This window comes from Notamacropus eugenii, chromosome 2, assembly GCF_028372415.1.
Source record: "Notamacropus eugenii isolate mMacEug1 chromosome 2, mMacEug1.pri_v2, whole genome shotgun sequence".
Classification (NCBI taxonomy): Eukaryota; Metazoa; Chordata; class Mammalia; order Diprotodontia; family Macropodidae; genus Notamacropus; species Notamacropus eugenii.
In genome coordinates, this window is record NC_092873.1 from 344,602,027 (window position 1) to 344,621,316 (window position 19,290).

Genomic DNA, 19,290 nt, shown 5'->3' on the forward strand with positions numbered 1-19,290 from the left:
TTTCTTGGCAAAGATAATGGAGTGGCTTGCCATTTCCTTCTCTAGTGAGAAGACAATCTAGTCACCCTATTTAGCAGATAAGGAACCTAAGCAAACAGAGGTTAAGTCAGGGTAACACAGCTGATAAATGTTTGAGGCTAGATTTTAATTCAGAGCTTTCTGACTCCAGGTTTGGTACTCTATCCTTTGTACCACTGAGCTGTCCCTTTAATAACTACAGATGTACAGTAATGCAGATAAATGATAGTTATGAAGACTCTAAAAGCAAGGGTTCTTTACCAAGGGTCTGTAAACTTTTTAATGTTTTGAAAAATATGTTAAAATATATTTGGTTTCCTTTATAATTCTATGTATTTTATTTTACACATTTAAAAACATTATTCTGATAAGGGGTCCATCAGTTTCACCAAACTGTCAAAGGGGATCATTTTATCAAAAAAAAAAAGTTAGGAATTTCTGCTCTAAAAAAGAAAAGAGATTATTACAATCCAGGGCTGGTTCTGAATAAAATATTCAGAAGTGTCCACTGGAAACAACAAACTACATCAACTCTCATCAGCCCCTTCTTTCATCAGAGTGCTGTGTTGTTTTTCAGTTTCAAACTGCTAATAATAGAGCTAAATGTAACTGGATAATGCTTCCAAGTCCTAGGAGGAAATTTTAACCTTATGTAAGGCATCTGAAAATTCACATAAGAAAGCTGAAACTCACAAATTTCAATTCTTGGGGACTTTCCAAGTTCTATATACCAACTGAAGAATTTAAGGTTTCTACTTTTTCATGTACTGGTATATCATGAAATCCTGGGACAAAGTCAAATTCTCCTTTAGGTATGGATGAGATGGGGTACCTCTTCTTTCTTCTACCTCACTCAAAAAACCTTCAGTGAGGTGATATTGGCTTAAAGTTTCTGAAAACTAAGGAATAACTTCACATTACAGTGAAAGGTTTTTTTTTTTTTTACCTTGGGCTAACTATCTGGGGCTACTTGGACATCTAGATGTCTCAACGGATAGAGCACCAGGAGAGTCAGGAAGGTCCACCTCCCTGACTTTGAATCTCTAGACTCAGACACTTACTAGCTGCGTGATCCTGGACAAGAGACTTTGCTCTGTTTGCCTCAATTTCCTCATTTGTAAAATGATCTGGAGAAAGAAATGACAAACCACTTCAGTATGTTTGTAAAAAAAAAAAAAAACCAAATGGGGTCACAGAGTCAGACAGAACTGAACTGAAGCTAATACTGCCAATAAGAAATAACAAAAAATGGTGACCGTCTCAAGTAGTTTCCAAAATACATGAAAAAGGTTGATCTTCAGAGCAAATGAAACCAGGATAACTCAAGACAATATAGTGGGCTAGGTAACTGTGTGTTTACTTTCTTCCTTTTGTTCAATCTCTCTACCAATGAAGAATGAATTCTCACTAAACAACCTCTGCAGGTGGGAATGAAAAATTAAGCTAAAGGCCTGAACAGAATGTCTAGAATGATTTGCTAAATCATACTTCATATAATAATTTTACAGTAGTAAGAAAAGTAGCAGAGAGATATTGGTCACCTCTACTTTTCTCTCAAAGCTTCATTAAAACTCAAGACAAACATATCCCTATTCTCACTTTTCTCCTTACTATGGCAATAAGATATGTAGCCAAAGATAAGAAAAGATATGTTTTCTTTGCTGGATAAATATGCATTTCAGAAAAAAAAGCAGAATATCAAACATCTTTTCAAATCAAGAGGTCATGGAATTTCATTAAAAGAAAGGGAAAAAAACCCCCAAAGTTATTAATACAAATCGGGACTCACCAATGATACCACTATCTCTGCTTTCAAGTGTGGAAGTTGGACTGGTGACAGCCCCATAGTTGCAGTCCTTGGCTGTTGCATTGGTATTAACTGGTGGGAGGGTGGAACAAGGGCTGCTGGCTGGTGGAGAGGCAGTGCTACTAGTCAAGGTGGAACAAGGACTTATTCGTTGAGTTACTGCTGAGGTCTGAAAGATGAAAAACAAGAATACATTATGTGCAATGATCAATAGTTGTAGAAATGACTATCAATACGGTTGTAAAACTGCATGGTAGAGCACATATTTCGAACAGCAAAGACAATCAGAAGAAAAAGAAACAACCAATTTCGTATAAACTCTCTGTCTTAAACAAATGCAGAGCTAGTCAGAGCTTGGTTAGTTTGTATTTTTTTTCACCTCCGGGCATGGAAGCTTCCAAGTCTTACATTCAACATGAAATTCAGTGAATTTAAAACAAGCAGAGACTGCGGGAGAAAAACAGGAACAGCAGGCTAAATTCTCTCTGGAAACTAAGCTATCTGGTAACTGAGACAGATCAAAACCTAGCTATACCTTAGTTTTGAGAGTTGCCTGAGGGACAGAGATTAAGTGACTGTCCACCACCATAAAGAAGAAATATTTAAATCCACATCTTCCTGAAATCAAGTATAGAATTCTATTTCCCAAGTCTTGCCATCTTCCAATAAAGTTAAAATTCTTATTTCAATTAACATCAAGTTAGGATAAAGTCAGTGTCATCCTTAAGAACAAAGGCTGCAATTTATTATTCTAGTCAGGCAAAGGCTAGAGAAATGTCAATGACATGATCTCACCTTCATTGCAATCTTAATGGCTTGGCTCAAATGGAATGACGATGATCTAATCAATTTGGGTGTTCCCTGGAGGTGTGAGGGGGGTGGGGATTTGATTTCCTGTTCCACCCCCTCAGTCTCCCCTCAGGTGATATAGTCATGGGATGCATTCACTGATGAAGAAGGCTGGATGTATCAAGATGATGTTAACACCTGCTTTCCTATTACAAACTATAAACAGTTTTCTGATTGATTTAGAAAGGAACAACATCATGGACAGGAAGAAAAAAAGACACTTATGGGTCTTCAAAAAGTAAGCCCTAAAGAGAAGTACAAGGTTCAAAAGTTGGCCAGTTTAGGTAAGTACAAGTACAAGCTGGGAGCTAGCTGAATGTGGAAAAGGCTGTAGGGAGGGCAGACTGGGCAACAGTGAAGGAGGGCATTTCAAACTCTACCTCCCAGTCTCATGGTCCCTACCAGCAGAGCTATCTGCCCAGAAGGACACACCCCATCCAGTGGGGGCAATGATATAAAGGTGTCAACTTTGCTTACCTAAAAAGACACAGATCAGAACCTATATCTGCACATCCTTATTGATATTTTTCTAAAAGTTCATCACAAAGGGCCCACTCAATATGTTATAAATCTTCCTCAATTTCTCTTGACATCATGAAGATACCAAGGGAGCACTTGGACTGTCCACCTGTCAAGTCAGTTATCTATCCTTTGCTCCAAGATGTGACCAGGTCATCTCTCTCACACATTTTCCTGATTACATTCTTAACTCCTTTTCAAAGTTCCTTTATTTATTATGTTGCAGTCTGCTCACACCCACTTTTGCTGCTCTACTGCCCTCCAAGTAATTACTATTATGTCATTGCATTAGTGTACAAAGGGAATTCTAGAAAACATGGAATCTCTATTCCACTTTCAGCCATTCGAAAATTGCGCAAAGCTTAAAATCTTCTTCTTGATGTTTCCTTCATGTAAGGAAAAATCTGACTACATACACAAAGAGAAGAAATATAAATTTCGCCATCCAAAGAAATGTTTCTATAATACACATATACTCCTACCCATTCCACAAAGCTCCCTCAAATTCTGCCTCCTTCATGAAGTTTTCCCTGATGCTCTCCAGTTAGAAATAAAGTTTTTCCTTGCTTGGAATTTATACCATATTTTGTATGCATTTCAGTTGTGAACTTAATAATGTTAAGTTATCTTTATTTATGGGTATCTTCCTACCAGACTTCAAGCTTCCTGAAAATGTCTTCAATACCTAGTACAATGCTTAGCAATAAATTATTATTTTTTAAATAAAGTAATGAATGTTGAGAAGTGGCTTCACTAAAAACAGAAAATTACCTGTTAACACCAAGTAGGTGGCTTCAGTATATAGAATGCTGGGCTTGGAGTCAGAAAGACCTGAGTTCAAATCCAGATTTAGATATTTTCTGTGTGACACTGGGCAAGTCACTTAACCTCTATTTGCCTCAGTGTCTTTGTAAAAGGAGGAAAATAATATCATTTACTTTGCAGGGTTGTGAGGATCAAATTAAATAATATTTATAAAATGCTTAACACTGGTACATAGTGGGTGCTATGTAAATACTATTATTATTATTATGTTATACCAGATGCTACCAGTTTTAAAGAAGTGGGATGCAAAGGAGAAACCATCATAAAAGGTAACTGGGACTTATGTGCTATTTAAATGCTTAAGGAGAACAATTCAGGCAGTTTCCTCACCTGGGAGTTTTTTAAACCAATGAAGTTACAGTTCTAGTCCATGTCTCTGTCCCTGATCCTTAGTGGAACTCAGTTCATTAAGCATCTTACTGGCCACTGCTGAAGAAGATATTGATACTAATTGCTCTGAACTGATGTGGTGAGTTTCATTCTTATTAGCAATTTCTTGTGTGTGGGTTCTTCTCAAAATTCCTTGTATTCTAATGCGGTTAACTTGTTTTGTTGAAGGTGACTGGATTTTCAAAGACTATATCAGTGCATAATCTATAGCAAGTTACCCAAGCAAACTAGAAAGACTGCTTAGATACTACGAGTTACTGTTTTATTTTTAGTCTGAGTTCTGACCTAGCTATGTTTGATATATCTCATCAACAGGTTAGCTAAAGGGAGATGAATTTTTTGGGCACTTCATGACGAATGTATGAGGAATCCCAATTTGCACTGGTGGAAGAAATATCCACATCAATGAACTTAAAGATCCTTCAATCAATACTGAAGCAAAATTATGGCAAAACTCAACATCAATACAAAACATGGCTAATTTCTTCCCCACTTAGATTTTATTAACAGATAAGTGTGGTTCCTCTTACAAAATCTCATCATTTGCCAGGTAGTTGCAGGTTGAATCTCTCTCATTTTAAGAAAACAACTGGTTGATGTTCTTTGTTGGGAATGCCATTATAGTTAATATCAACAGGAATAAAGGATTTGGTATTTTTTGGGGGAGGGGGGCATTTATTTTGTAAGATCTCAAGAAATCTCCCAGCAAAAGCTGAATGGCTATTTGGTGTCTTGTCAAGGGAATTCTTGATGGAGTAGATAGCCTTTGAGTTCCCTTTAAAATCTGGGATTCTGTGATTTCTGACATTCTCAGGATTCAGCAACATGAATGATTTTCTTTAATCTTTTAAATGTAATTAAGGAAACTTACTTAACTTTTCAATAAACACCTTTAATCCAAGTTCATTTTTTTTCTCCAAAGTTATCTGATTTCTCACTGATATAAGCAGGGGTTTTAATCAGTTACATTTTGTAAAATGATGTTTGTCTAGAGTAAATAATAAAGGGAAAAAACAACAAACAACTTTGTTCATGCTTACAGTTCACTATTTCTATATTGATCTCTTATCAAAAACTTATTGATTATTTGGATGAGGTGAGTGCCTTTATAAACAGATACTATCATTTTAGACAAGTTATTCCTTTGGTCTGGACCTTGAAGAAAGGATTCCCCATTATGTTAGTAGTAGGGATGTTAGACCAACTAGATAGGGTTTTGGGCCTGAAGTCAGAAAGACTCATCTTTCTGAGCTCAAATTCAGCTTCAGACACTTCCTAGCTATGTGACCCTGGGCAAGTCACTTAACCCTGTTTCCTTCAATTTTCTCACCTTTTATAGATGAGAAGAAGAAATATAGAGAAGAAAATGGCAAACTACTCCAGTATCTTTGCCAAGAAAACCCCAAATGGGATCACAAATGTTCAGACAAGATTGAAATGTCGGAACAATATGTTGGGGTGATTTCTGCCTGAAAGAGCAGACATTCCAAGACAGAGCTACACATTACTGGCATAAACTAAACATAGAAAGTGTTCATACTACTTACACAATTAGTTATTTCCAATATAATACTATATCATAGACTAAAACCCAGGGGGAAGAGTCAGGGAAGGACTTGAATGTTCAATGCTTTTAAGAGTGAATGAATGAATGAATGAATGAATGGATGAATGAGAAAGCAAAGACTAAACACTATATGACAGAATACACAAAAATAAAGCGTGAAAGAAATGGGACCTATGTCCATCAAAAGAGGCTTCTGCTAACCTAATGGGGCACAGATAAATCACACAAAGTCAATATCAGTGCATAAATTATAGCAAGTCACTTAAGCTCTATTTGCTTCAGTGGCTTTGACTGTAAAAGGAGGATAATAACATTACCTACTTTGCAGCACTGTTGTGAGGATAAAATTAAATAATATTTATAAAATGCTTAACACTGGCACATTCTGGATTTACTTAGTGCCTTGAATCTGAGTATAAAACATTGATTTACGCTAAAGGTAAACTCTAGACCTCTGATGGAATTAAAAATGCTATTGCTAACCAGCTATTCTTTAGTGTCTTCAAATTCCCCACTTGAAACCTTTTAGTGTTTTTTACAGATAAACTCCTTCAGGCAAAAGAGAATGACCTTTTGGAGTTGATCAAAATCTTCTTAGTACTGAGTCATTTTCTAATACCCTTAGATACCATTCAGAGGAGATGAAATAGTCATTTGATTCTCTTGCAATTGTTGGAATCTTTTTTATTTTTAATAAAGAAATGACTCCCATTGAGGCAGCTATGTAGTTGATAGAATACTAGCCCTGGAGTCAGGAGCACCTGAGTTCAAATCCAGTTTCCAACACTTATTAGCTGTGTGACCCTAGGCAACTCACTTAAACTTGATTGCCTCCCTCACCCCTCACCACCCTCCCAAGTAAAAAAAAAAATGACTCCCATTGTCTTTTGCCTACACTTGATACTGTCTACATCCTATAGAGTATAATGCATTGTGGACTTGAAGTCAAAAGATCTGTGTTCAAGTCCTTCCTCTGACACTTACCAGCCATGTTAAAACTTGGATGGAAGTCATTTTACTTGACTGATCCTCAGTTTCATCATTTAAAAAATTACAATAATAATAAACTATTTACTAAGAGTTATTATAAGCTGCTATTATACTAAGGACTATTTCTTCAATAATATTTTAAAAGAAGGACTTCTCTGTGCTTGTCTTTTCTCTTTAAGTTCAACAAGAAAGACCTATAAGTGAATAATGGGCCTTCTCAATCATATTTCTGCCCTAGAAATTATATTAATTAATGTTACACTTCTTTTTGATTCCAATCTAATTCCAGGGTATATTTCAATTTAAGTAGATTGGCATTTCACATAATTATTGTTAATAATATTAATTCCTTTTTCAAAGAACCTTAAAATATATTCTCTCATTTGATCCTCATTTTAATATAATTCCTATTTTATGAGAAAATTAAATCTTGGAGAAGTTGTAATTTACCCAAGGTCACATGGCAAGTGATAAGTGGCAAAGTCAAGACTAGAACCCAGGCCCAGCCCTTTTTTGTGATATAACATGTAGAATGAATTCAAGGAAATCAATGGATTATATTTCAGTACTAATGACACTACATTATGATTCAATGAATGCAGAAACAGGGTTCAACACACAGCTTTTTGATTTTTATTCCCCCCAAAACTGGGATATGATGGATCTCAAAGTAACTGAGGGTTTTCTTTGGCAACTCATACAGACGAACTTCTAATACCTTCCCTTTTAACTATTCACACAGTCTTTTTATCACCTTTCATTTGGACTACCTCAATGACTTCCTAAGTAAATGAAGGACAAACACAACCTGTGCATAGTGCAAGCTGTCTGAATGGGAACCCAGACAGTTAGGTAACTCAGCTCAGCCTTGTCCTCTCCCTCTGCTTCTCCTTCGCAAAGGAAGGTAAATTTTGATGGCCAAAAGTTGCCCAGTTAACTTGGAGTTTACTGGCTAGATCCTTCCCTCCCTCCCTCTATTCCTTCCTTCTGTCCATCCATCCATCCTTCACCTTAAACCCATTTCACTCTGGAGCTCATAGATTGGACAACAATAAGTCCCTGCCCAAGCACCACTTAATGGATATTTTGGGGGCCCTCATGCCTCAGAGTGAATGAAAATAGCAACTTTTTCTCTTTTGGCCAACAACCCTGAGGGTCTTCCTATCCCAGTTTGATTTTTTTTTTTTAATTAAAGGAGCCATCCCTTGACTCACTTCTTAAAGAGGCCTATTCACTGAATGGGCTTTACCTCACTCCAAGTGAAAACCTGAAAAGACCTTAGCCTAAAAGGGCCAGAGTCTTCCCTTGCATCCTGTGCTTTCTCCAGTCATCCTGAAGAATATCTGGCGACTGGACCCAGATGGCTCTGGAGGAGAAAGTGAGGTTGCTGACTTTGCCCAGTCCTCCCTCACACAAATCAAAGTCAACTGTAAATCAAGTCATCATCTCCCTGATGTCATGGTCCTCTTTGAGAATGAAGGACAAACACAACTCTCCCTTGTTCTTCTCATTCCAATCCATCCTCCGTATGGTTGCTAAGCTGATTTTCCTTACACTCAGTCATGTAATTCCTATGCTTAATAAACTCCACTAGCTCCCTACTGCCTGTAGGATTATATAGAAAACCTTTTGTTTGTTTTTAAACCCTCTCAGGCCCTAGCTTATCCTCCCAGCTTCATTATACACTGTCCCCTTTCCATACTCCATGGTCTGACCGAAGCGACCTTCTCTTTGCTCCTCACAGCAATCTGTCTCTACCTCCATGCCTTGGTATGACTTGTCCTTGGTTCCTGGAATGAACTCACTGCCACCACAGAGATTCTATTTCCTCCAACACTGCTGGAGTACCACAGTCCTTTCCTGATCTCCCTTCCAATTTGCAAGTGCTCTCACTCCCAAACTACCTTGGGTTTATTTTATTTAACCTTATGTATGTATATGTTATCTCCACCAATAAAATGTAACCAACCTACTTGAGGAACAAGTGTTTCATTTTTGTTTGTGAATCCCCAAACCCAGCAGAGTGACTGGCACACAGGAGAAACTTTAGAAATATTTGTTGATGGACTAATAAGTAAACTGGAAACAATATCCTTACCACACATACCAAAATAAGAAGATACAACATCTGTTAGTTTACTTAATGGTTACTAGAAGAGTCACTTTCTAACTTGCTGACTTGAATATCAAGCATATCTTAAATAAAAACTTGACTACCAAAAGAAATTTAAAAATGAAATTAATTTTAAAATGTTCTATAAAGATCACATTTTTCATTTTTTAGAACTTGGGAAATGTATCACCATGATGATGGTAAAATTACAAACAATTAAAGTGATTAACATATATTTAAATATATAATTAAATCTCATACATTATATTAACTATATATTAAATAGTATCTAAAATGTTCAATAATCTTCTTATCCTTTGCTGCTGACCAAAATGGCAAAACAAAAGTTATAAAATTTTCACCACTAACTCCTAATAATTAAGAACACAGAATAAAAAAATACAATTTTCCTATAGCTTTGATCATCAACACAACTTTTTTTTTTGATGGTGGTGATGGTGGGGAACCTTTTAAATTAAGTACTTCACTAGAATGCATCTTACTTATAAACTGAAATCATTTTAGAGTCAAAGGATGTCAGAGCCAGAAGGAATTTCAGAGATCATCTAATGTGATACTCTCATTTTAGAGTTGAGGGAACTGAGGTCCAAATAATGTGACATATCCAAGGTCATATAAGAGGTTAGTTTAAGGAATATGGGATCATTATTATCTGGACCTCCTTGAATACAGCAAAAAAACTCCATTTAGAAGGTAGGTCCTTTTGGAGTTACAAGGAACAGGAAGACTGTGACATAAACACCACTTAACCAAAATATAAAATTGAAAGACTTTTCCATTAGCTGATAAAACATAATACACATGAAAGACAAGAAAAATAAATTTTACAAGAGAAATTATCTCCACAGGCACCAAAAACTCTTTTACCCCAGTATGGAAGTTTGATAGCATGCTACAGGTAGCAAAAAGCATCTCACCTGATTTTCATCTTGCACCTCCATGCTGTACTGGGTCCCTGGCTGCACTTCTGTGACTTTCTCTCCAAGGAGGAAGCCCAGGCGAGTCATGAGTGTGTTTGCTGCCTCATCTACCGATGGAGGGGGCCCGAGTTCCTGTTCCACATCACCTAGAGTAAAAAGAATACAATAAAACAAACAAGCTTCTCATAGTGGAATGGGTATGGTTCTTCTTTCACTGTTTTGTTTCAGTGCCCATTTTTCACATCCTGATTTCAATTATCACAATTTCTATCTAGAATCAGATTTTCACAATGTGACAATGTCTAAATAACTCTAATTTGGTCATATTCTTGAATTATCTACTTTAAACCTTGATAAATTTAGGGGAAGGGCTATGTTTTAAAACAACTTGAAAGAAAAATGCTCATCTCTTTGGGGAGTTACATCATAATGCAGTCCTAGTCTTGGGTTCTGCCAAAACTGCATACATCACAGCATTTCAAAGTTGGAAGGAAATCCAGTTAGTTTAATATATTCCAGGAAAAAATTGTGCTATACACCATGTCTGGAAAGTGGTCATCCAGGCTGTGACTGAAGACCTCTAATGTAGGGAGGGGGGAAGATATGCCACCATCAGAGCCAACCTATTTCACTCTGGGACAGTTCTCATTGTTATGAAGTTTTCCTGACAGCAAACCTAAATCTACCTCTTTGCAATGTCCACCCAGTGTTATTTATTCTTTCCTAAGGGATTAAATAAAATATATCTAAACCCTCTTTCACATGCCAGCCCTTGATCACTTAAAGACACCTATCATAACTACCTTAAATCTGTTCTTCTCTAGGCTAAATATCTATAATTCCCTCAATTCATCCTTAAATGGCAGAAAGTAAGGTCCCTTTCCTAACTTGCATTCGCAAAATCTCCAGGTTACCACAGTGTACCATAAAATAGTGTGCCCAAAGTTGAATGCAATAATTCGAATATGATCTCTTAAAAGAGCAAAGTGAAGCAGGGCTATTATCTCCTCATTTCTGGAAGTGATACCTCTCAAGTAACAGTCAAAGATAACTAGCTTTTTTTGGGTGACCATATCACACTATGGATTCATATTGAGCTTATAGTCTACTGAAATCCTTCCTCTCCCATCTTATAACTGTGAAATTGTTTATTTGAAGCCAAGTGTAAGATTTTGATTTACTTCTACTGAATTTCATCTTACTAGATTTAGGCAAACATTGTAGCCTGTTAAGAACTTTTTGGATTTTAACTCATCCAATTTATTCCCTGTCTCTTCCAGCTTTGTACCATCTCCAAGACACTTCTACCTTCATTCAAGTTATAGATAAAAAACATTTAAAAAAAACAAACACAGAACTACACATAGGTCCCTAAGTCACTACACTGATGACCTCCTTTGAAGTTCATGTGGAAGCATTAATATTTCTTCTTTATGTCTACTCATTTAACCTGTTCTATTTCTATCATGTAAATTGTATTATCATTACCCTACATCTATCCATCTTTTCCACTAAAATATGATAATCATTAAATACTTTGTTAAAATGTGGGTACCTATGTCTATAGCATTCCCTTGATATAATAGCTTAACCTTGTCAAAAAAGGGAAAAAAAAATATCCTGTTATGACCTGCTCTTGATGAAGACGTTGGCTATTTTCAGATGACCATTTCTCTCACTCTCTCTCTCTTTTACAGTTTTTAATTTATTTTTAGTTTTCCACATTCACTTCCATAAGTTTTAAATTCTCTCCATCTCAAGATGGCATGCAATCTAATATGGGCTCTACACATATATTCCTATTAAACACATGTTCACATTAGTCATGTCACATAGAAGAATTATAACGAATGGAAAAAACCATGAGATGACCATTTCTTTAATGCAATGTTTGCTAACAATTTCCTTAATAATAATATTTTCTAGAAACTAAGACTTGAATTCAGATTGACTAGCCTATAGTTTTCAGATTGGATTCTCTTTCCTTTCTTTTAAAATCAAGGCAACATTTGACCAATTAATTAATCTGGTCAGAAGACTTAATTCAAGTCCTTGAGAGTTAGGGTGACTAGGGACTATGTTATTACCTTGTTACTTACACTGACTAATAACCTTCCACTAACTACTTTTGTTCTGTCCTTTCTAGTCTCAAGGTCATTCATTCTCACTGATAGAGAAAAGCAAAACAAGAATTAAGTAAGAGTAGGACAGGGAGCAGAGGTGACTGTGTCTCTTGTCTTTGGCATGGCTGGAAGAGGTGGTGGTTCCAGGTTGGAAGAGGGGATGGTTCTGAAACAGGGATGGCAGAGAAGCTTAATAACCTAGAAGGCATCAGGAGGATTACCACAAGGACCGAGGTAGGAAGAAGCTGTGCAACAGGAAAAGAAGTCCAAAATCTAGCATAAAAGGGCCTAAATTTGTGAAGGATATAGGAATAGTTGTCAGCTGGAAGCTCTGTTGCTCACTATCCAGTTACGAGTCACAAATCTAGGACTAATTGAGGAGGGGACCTATGCCTAGGTAGGGAAGGCTTTGCAAGGTAAGGAGTGGTCACAGGCCCAATGTTCTGTACTTAACAAGAAGCAAGGAGCAACTGTGTGGCTCTGATAGTAGGAGTTGAGTGTGAGATGATGATGATGACGATGTTGATAAAATAGCATTTACATAGCTCCTACACTATTTTCCTTTACTGTGCTAAGCACTTTATAAGTATTATCTCATGTTATCCTCATAGCAACTTATTATATCAAACTTCAGTTCAGTCTGAAGCTTACAGAGAAATAACCGGGTTAGGAACCAGAGATATGAGGAGAAGCCTGAAATTCTGTCATTCTGAAAGGGCAGAAATTTCCAGCTAGATGATAGTAGCTTAGTCCTTCAGTAGTCTACTGAACTCCAAACAGGGTAAGCCCACAATTATATTGCTCAAACCCAAACCTAGGTCAGGAACTTGCAGAGCTTAGAACAGGAGGGAAGTGATCATACTTTGCCCTGGAAGCAGGACACAAGAAAGCAGCCACAGACCAGCCCAGACTTTCACTCCAGAAATGCACAGAGGCCATCTCTAACATAAGTCCAAAGTTAGGAAGAAGGCTGGAAGGATGAGCAAAAAAAAAAAAAAAGAAGAAGAAGAAGAAGGAGAATCCTACCATAAAAAACTATTATGGTGATGTGGATGTTCAATATGCAAATTCAGAAAAAAAAGACTGTCTCTAAAACTTCTATAAGCAAAGCTTCAAAGAAAAACACAGCTCGGGCGTAAGTTCAACTAGAATTCCTGGAAGAGATTAAGCAAGAGTTTAAAAAAAAGATTCTAAACAACCAAACAATATTTCTGGAGTAAAAAAAAAAAAAGGGAAATAAATTAGAACTATGAAAGAATGGGAAAGGAAATTAACAGTTTGGAACAAGAGGTCTAAAACCTTGCTCAGGCAACTAACTCACTGAAAATAAGAATGGACCAAAGAGAAGATCAATCACTACATGAAGTTACAAGAAGTATCAAAACAAAGTCAAAAGACTTAAAAAAAATAGAGAAAAATTGGAAGGTATCTCAGAGCAAAAATAAATGACCTGGAAAAGAGACTGATGAGAGACAATTTAAAAGTCAATGGCCTACCTGAAATCCAAGACCAAAAAAGAAAACAGCCTAGACGTTATATTTCAAGAAATCTTTGAACTACCCATGTCATCTAAAAGACCATAGGGCAAAGTGGAAATAGAAAGAATTCACCAGTTACTTCCTAAAAGAAAACCCAAAATAAAAATTCCCAGTTACATTAGAGACAAAATTGAGTTTCCAGGTCAAAGAAGAAATACTGCAAGTAGCTAGAAAGAAAAGAATTCAAGTAGCAAGGATCTCCAGTCCAGTTCACAGATTTAGCAGTCACCATTATAAAGGAATGGAGAGCCTGAAATATGATGTTCCAGATGGCAAAGGATATAGGCTTACATCTAAGTATAACCTAACTGGAAAACTTGAGTATAATCCTAAACTTGAAAAAAATAGACCTATAATGAAATAGAGGACTCCCAAGCATTCATAATGAAAAGAACAGAGCTGAGTAAAAATTTCAAAGTACAAATAGAAGCACTGAGAGAAATATAAAAAGGTAAATGTAAGTGAGAAATCGTAAGGGACTAAACATATACACTGCTTACATTCTAATATAGGGAGATGATACATGTGTCCCCTCAGAACCATATCATCAGGAGTCATAGAGGGAATCTACTTAGACAGAAAGCCTGAGAATGATTATGTCTGAATGATCTTAAAAGAAGCATAGAAGAGGAGGGAAACAAGAATATACTAGGTTTGGGGGGGGGGGGGGTGGAGGGAAGGGAAATGAAGTATACTCAATTAAATAAAGAATACATTTCTCTAAGAGGAAACAGGAGGCACAGGACAGAGAGGGACGGAATAAGACACAAAGTAGATTAAAGGAAGGATTATTCTTAAGGAAAACAAACTAAGGATTTACAAAAATATTTACAGCTGCTGTTCTTGCAGTGACAAAGAATTGGAAACTGAGGGAACATCAACCTGGTTCACTTAAGGGGCATTTTCATTGTTATTAGGATTCTTAACAATTCTTGGTGGGTATAAGCATCTGTATTTTTGCTGTGCTGCTGTACATCTTAACAGATGATAAGTATGCATTAGAAATGAAAATATTCCTGAGAAATTCATCCAAATTATGAAAAATGCAATACAAATTATGTGAAACTCATCAGCAAATTCAATGGATTTAGGAGAAAATGTATAAATTGCAGGAAACTGTACAGTGTATAAATAAAGAATTTCATGGTAGGCATACTTTTACATACATTTATTTGTACTATTATTTCTTAGTAAGTCACAACATTTCATAGACCTTTTATTTTTGAGATACCTTTTTTAAGCATGGGCTTATAGTTTATTTTTTAAAAATGTTTATTTATTTATTTTTAGTTTTCAACATTCATTTCCACAAAATTTTGAGTTCCTAATTTTGTCCCCATCTCTCCCCTCTCCCCATGCCTTAATGCCTTGCATTCTGATTACCCCTCCCCTCAATATGCCTTTCCATCACACCCCTCCCTTCCCTTACCCCCATCTTCTCTCTTTTCTTGCAGGGCAAAATAGATTTCTATACCCCATTACCTGTATTTCTTATTTGCCAGTTGTATGTAAAAACGTTTCTCACCATTCGTTCCTAATACTTTGAATTTCAACTCCTCTCCCTTCCTCCCTCCCCACCCATCCCCACTGAGAAGAAGGGCAATTCAATATAGTCTATGTATGTGTAGCTTTTCAAAAGACTTCCATAGGTCATGTTGTGTAAGACTAACTATATTTCTCTCCATCCTATCATGCTCCCCATTTATTCTATTCTCTCTTTTGACCTTGTCCTGCCCTGTATGTGTTTACTAATAATTACTTCTAACTTCCTTCTCCCATTTGCCCTTCCTTCTATCATCCCCTTCACCCTACCTGTCCCCTTCTCCCCTACTTTCCTGTAGTGTAATATAGATTTTCATACCAAATTGAGTGAGCATGTTATTCCCTCCTTTAGCCAAATATGAAGAGATTAAGCTTTGCTTTTCCCCTCTCACCTACTCCCTTTCCTCATCCATTGAATAAGCTTATTCTTCCCTCTTTTATGAGTGATAATTTGCCACATTCCATTTCTCCTTATCTCCTCCCAATGTATTCCTCTCTTACCCCTTAATTTTATTTTTTTAGATATAATCCCTTCCTATTCAACTCACCCTGTGCTCTTGATCTGTGTGTGTGTGTTTGTGTGTGTGTGTCCCTCCAACTACCCAAATATTGAAAAATATCTTTCCATGTAGGAATGTAAACGATTCAACTTTAGAAAGTCCTTTATGATTTCTCTTTCCTGTTTACCTTTTTATGCTTCTCTTGATTCTTGAGTGTGAAAGTCAAATTTTCTTTTCAGGTCTGATTTTTTCATCAAAAATGCTTGAAAGTCCTCTATATCACTGAATGACCATTTTCCCCCTGAAGTATTATACTCAGTTTTGCTGGGTAAGTGATTCTTGGTTTTAATTCTAGTTCCTTTGGCTTCTGGAATATCATATTCCAAGTCCTTCGATCCTTTAATGTAGAGGCTGCCAGATCCTGTGTTATCCTGATTGTATTTCCACAATACTCAAATTGTTTCTTTCTAGCTGCTTGCAATATTTTCTCCTTGACCTGAGAATTCTGGAATTTGGCTACAGTATTCCTAGGAGTTACTTTTTTTTGGATCTCTTTCAGGAGGTGATAGGTGGATTCTTTCAATATTTATTTTACCCTCTGGTTCTAGAATATCAGGGTAGTTTTCCTTGATAATTTCATGAAAGATGATGTTGAGGCTCTTTGATCATGGCTTTCAGGTAGTCCCAAAATTTTTAAACTATCTCTCCTGGATCTATTTTCCTGGTCAGTTGTCTTTCCAATGAGGTATTTCACATTATCTTCTATTTTTTCATTCTTTTGGTTTTGTTTTGTAATTTCTTGGTTTCTCATAAAGTCATCAGTTTCCATCTGTTCTGTTCTAATTTTTAAAAAACTTTTTAAAAAAATTTTATTTACTTTTTATTTATTTTTTGTTATATTTATTTAAGTTTTCAACATTCATTTCCACAAAGTTTTGAGTTCCAAATTTTCTCCCCATCTCTCTCCTCCCCCTCCCCCAAAACACCTTGCATTCTGATTGCCCCTTCCACCAATATGCCCTCCCTTCTAACACCCTTCCTTTCCCTTATCCCTAACTTCTCTCTTGTCCTGTAGGGCAAGATAAATTTCTATATCCCATTACCTGTATTTCTTATTTCCCAGTTGTACGCAAAAACAATTCTCAACATTTGTTCCTAAAACTTTTGAGTTCCAACTTCTCATCCTTCCTCCTTCCCCACCCATTCCCTCTGAGAAGGCAAGCAATTCGATATAGGCTATATATATGCAAATGACTTCCATAATAGTCATGTTGTGTAAGAGTAACTATATTTCCCTCCATCCTATCCTTCTCCCCATTTCTTCTATTCTCTCTTTTGACCTTGTCCCTCCCCAAGAGTGTTTACTTCTAACTGCTCCCTCCTCCCATTTGCCCTCCCTTCCATAATCGCCCCCCCACTCTGCTTATCCCCTTCTCCCCTACTTTCCTGTAGTGTACGATAGATTTTCATACAAAATTAAGTATGCATGTTATTCCTTCCTTGAGCCAATTGTGATGAGAGTAAGCTTCCCTTTTTCCTTCTCACCTTCCCCCTTTTCCCCTCCACTGGAAAAGCTTTTTCTTGCCTCTTCTATGAGAGATAATTTGTCCCATTCCATTTCTCCCTTTTTCTTCCTAATATATTCCTCTCTCATCCCTTAATTTTATTTTTTTAGATATAATCCCTTCCTATTCAACTCACCCTGTGCTCTCTGCCTCTCTGTGTGCGTGTTTGTGTGCGTGTGTGTGTAAAATCCCTCCAATTACCCAGATACTGAGAACAGTTTCAAGAGTTACAAATATTATCTTTCCATGTAGAGATGTAAACAGTTCAACTTTAAGTCTCTTATGATTTCTCTTTCCTGTTTACCTTTTCATGCTTCTCTTGATTCTTGTGTTTGTGTTTCTGTGACATCTGCTGCTCTAGAATTTGTTGAGAGTCATTCTTTATAGGTATTTTATGGGCTGTGGGGGAAGAGCTAGATTATGTAGGTCTTTTTTCTCCAACATCTTGGCTCCGCCCTTCTGAACCTCCTCTTCCATTTGGCTAATTCTACTCTTTAAAGCATTCTTCTCCTCATTGTCTTTTTGCCATTTGAGCTAGTCTATTTTTTAAGGTGTTAATTTCTTCAGCATTTTTTGGGCTTCCTTTAGACAGCTGTTGAATTGCTTTTCATGGTTTTCTTGCATCGCTCTCATTTCTCTTCCCAATTTTTTCTCCATCTCTCTTAGTTGATTTTCAAAATCCTTTTTCAGCTCTCCCATGGCCTGAGACCATTGCATATTTATTTTGGAGATTTTGCATGCAGAAATCTTGAGTTTTAGGTCTTCCTCTGAGGACCTAAATTTTTCTTCCTCATCCAAAAGAATGCAAGAATATACCTGCTCACCAAGAAGGTAACCTTCTACTGTCTTATTCTTTTTCCCTTTTTTGGGCATATTCCCAGTTACTTGACTTTTGAGTTCTTTGTCAGGGCTGAGCTCAGGGCTGAGATTCAGAGAAGTCGCTCAATTACCCCAGGGGCTCTAGTCCGAGGGCTCTAGAAATGGAAGCTACAGCTTCAGTGGCTGCTGCCAGGGTCTAGACTGTGCTTCCCTCTCCTGGGTGACTGAGTCCTCCCACGGACCTTTGAAGCTGTCTGTGGCATTTGTGGGTTGAGCAATCTGGGAACTGCTGCTGCTGGTGGCTCCCTGAAGTCTATTGGGTCCTATCCCTGCCATGTCAGGCTGTGGTCTGTTCTTCCTGGGCTGTGCCATGTGTGCTCTGTGCTTCCTAAGCTCTTAGACAAACTCCCTCAGATACCTCTAAAAAGAGAATCTGACCAAATTTTGTAGGTACAGAATCCAATAGGAGACAGACTGTGGCAGATTCATAGCCCAGGACAGACTGGAAGGTCAATGGGAAAGATCTGTTCCACAGGGGTAGAGGAGCATATAGCACACTGCACAACATCCCTGCCATGGCAGGGCCAAGCAGGAAAGTCTCCGGGTGGTCTGAGGAAGCAGCAGCATGGCAGGACAGCAGCTCAGGGCAAGAGTCAAGAGGAGCTGAGTGAGTGAGAACCATGGAAGGAGGTCCAAGCATGTGCAGCAGCTGTGCCTGAGACCTTCAACCCGCAGATTAAATGTCTGTAAGTCACTTACTTGAACCTCCGGAAGCCAAAATGGCAGAGTGATCAATAAATGCTCTCTCCTCCTCTCCCCATTGACCTCAAAAGAACCACAAAATATTTCCCCAGAAAAATCCCGGATCAGTGGGATCAGCAGAGAAGGGGTAAACAGTCTCGCAGCACCTGAGGCCAAGAAAACTGCCAAGGAATACCCTTCCCACTGTGGTGAGGACCATAGCTGTCCCAGACAGTCCCACCTCAGCAAACTGGGAAGAGACTTTAAAAGCATGTACTTGCTAACTTACCTCCCCTTCTCCAGCATGACTAAAAGTCCTACATTATAACAAATATACAGTCAAACAAAACAAATCTACACATGAGCCCTCTGTGACATTCAGATCTGATTCTGCACCTCTATATCACTTCTCTGCAAAAAGGTGGGAGTCATACTACATTATC

The 19,290-nt window shown here is 37.4% G+C and overlaps 1 protein-coding gene across 13 annotated transcripts in view; it reads right to left on the bottom strand.

Moving 5' to 3' along the window:
• TANC2 (tetratricopeptide repeat, ankyrin repeat and coiled-coil containing 2) overlaps positions 1-19,290 on the bottom strand; it is a 551,137-nt gene that overhangs the window by 197,049 nt on the left and 334,798 nt on the right. For all 13 annotated transcript variants that reach the window (XM_072645876.1, XM_072645869.1, XM_072645875.1 and 10 more), the window contains 2 exons: positions 10,017-10,165; positions 1,808-1,994 (listed from right to left, as the gene is read on the bottom strand). In XM_072645876.1, the coding sequence (XP_072501977.1) occupies positions 1,808-1,994; positions 10,017-10,165 (336 nt within the window). The remainder of the gene's footprint in view (positions 1-1,807; positions 1,995-10,016; positions 10,166-19,290) is intronic.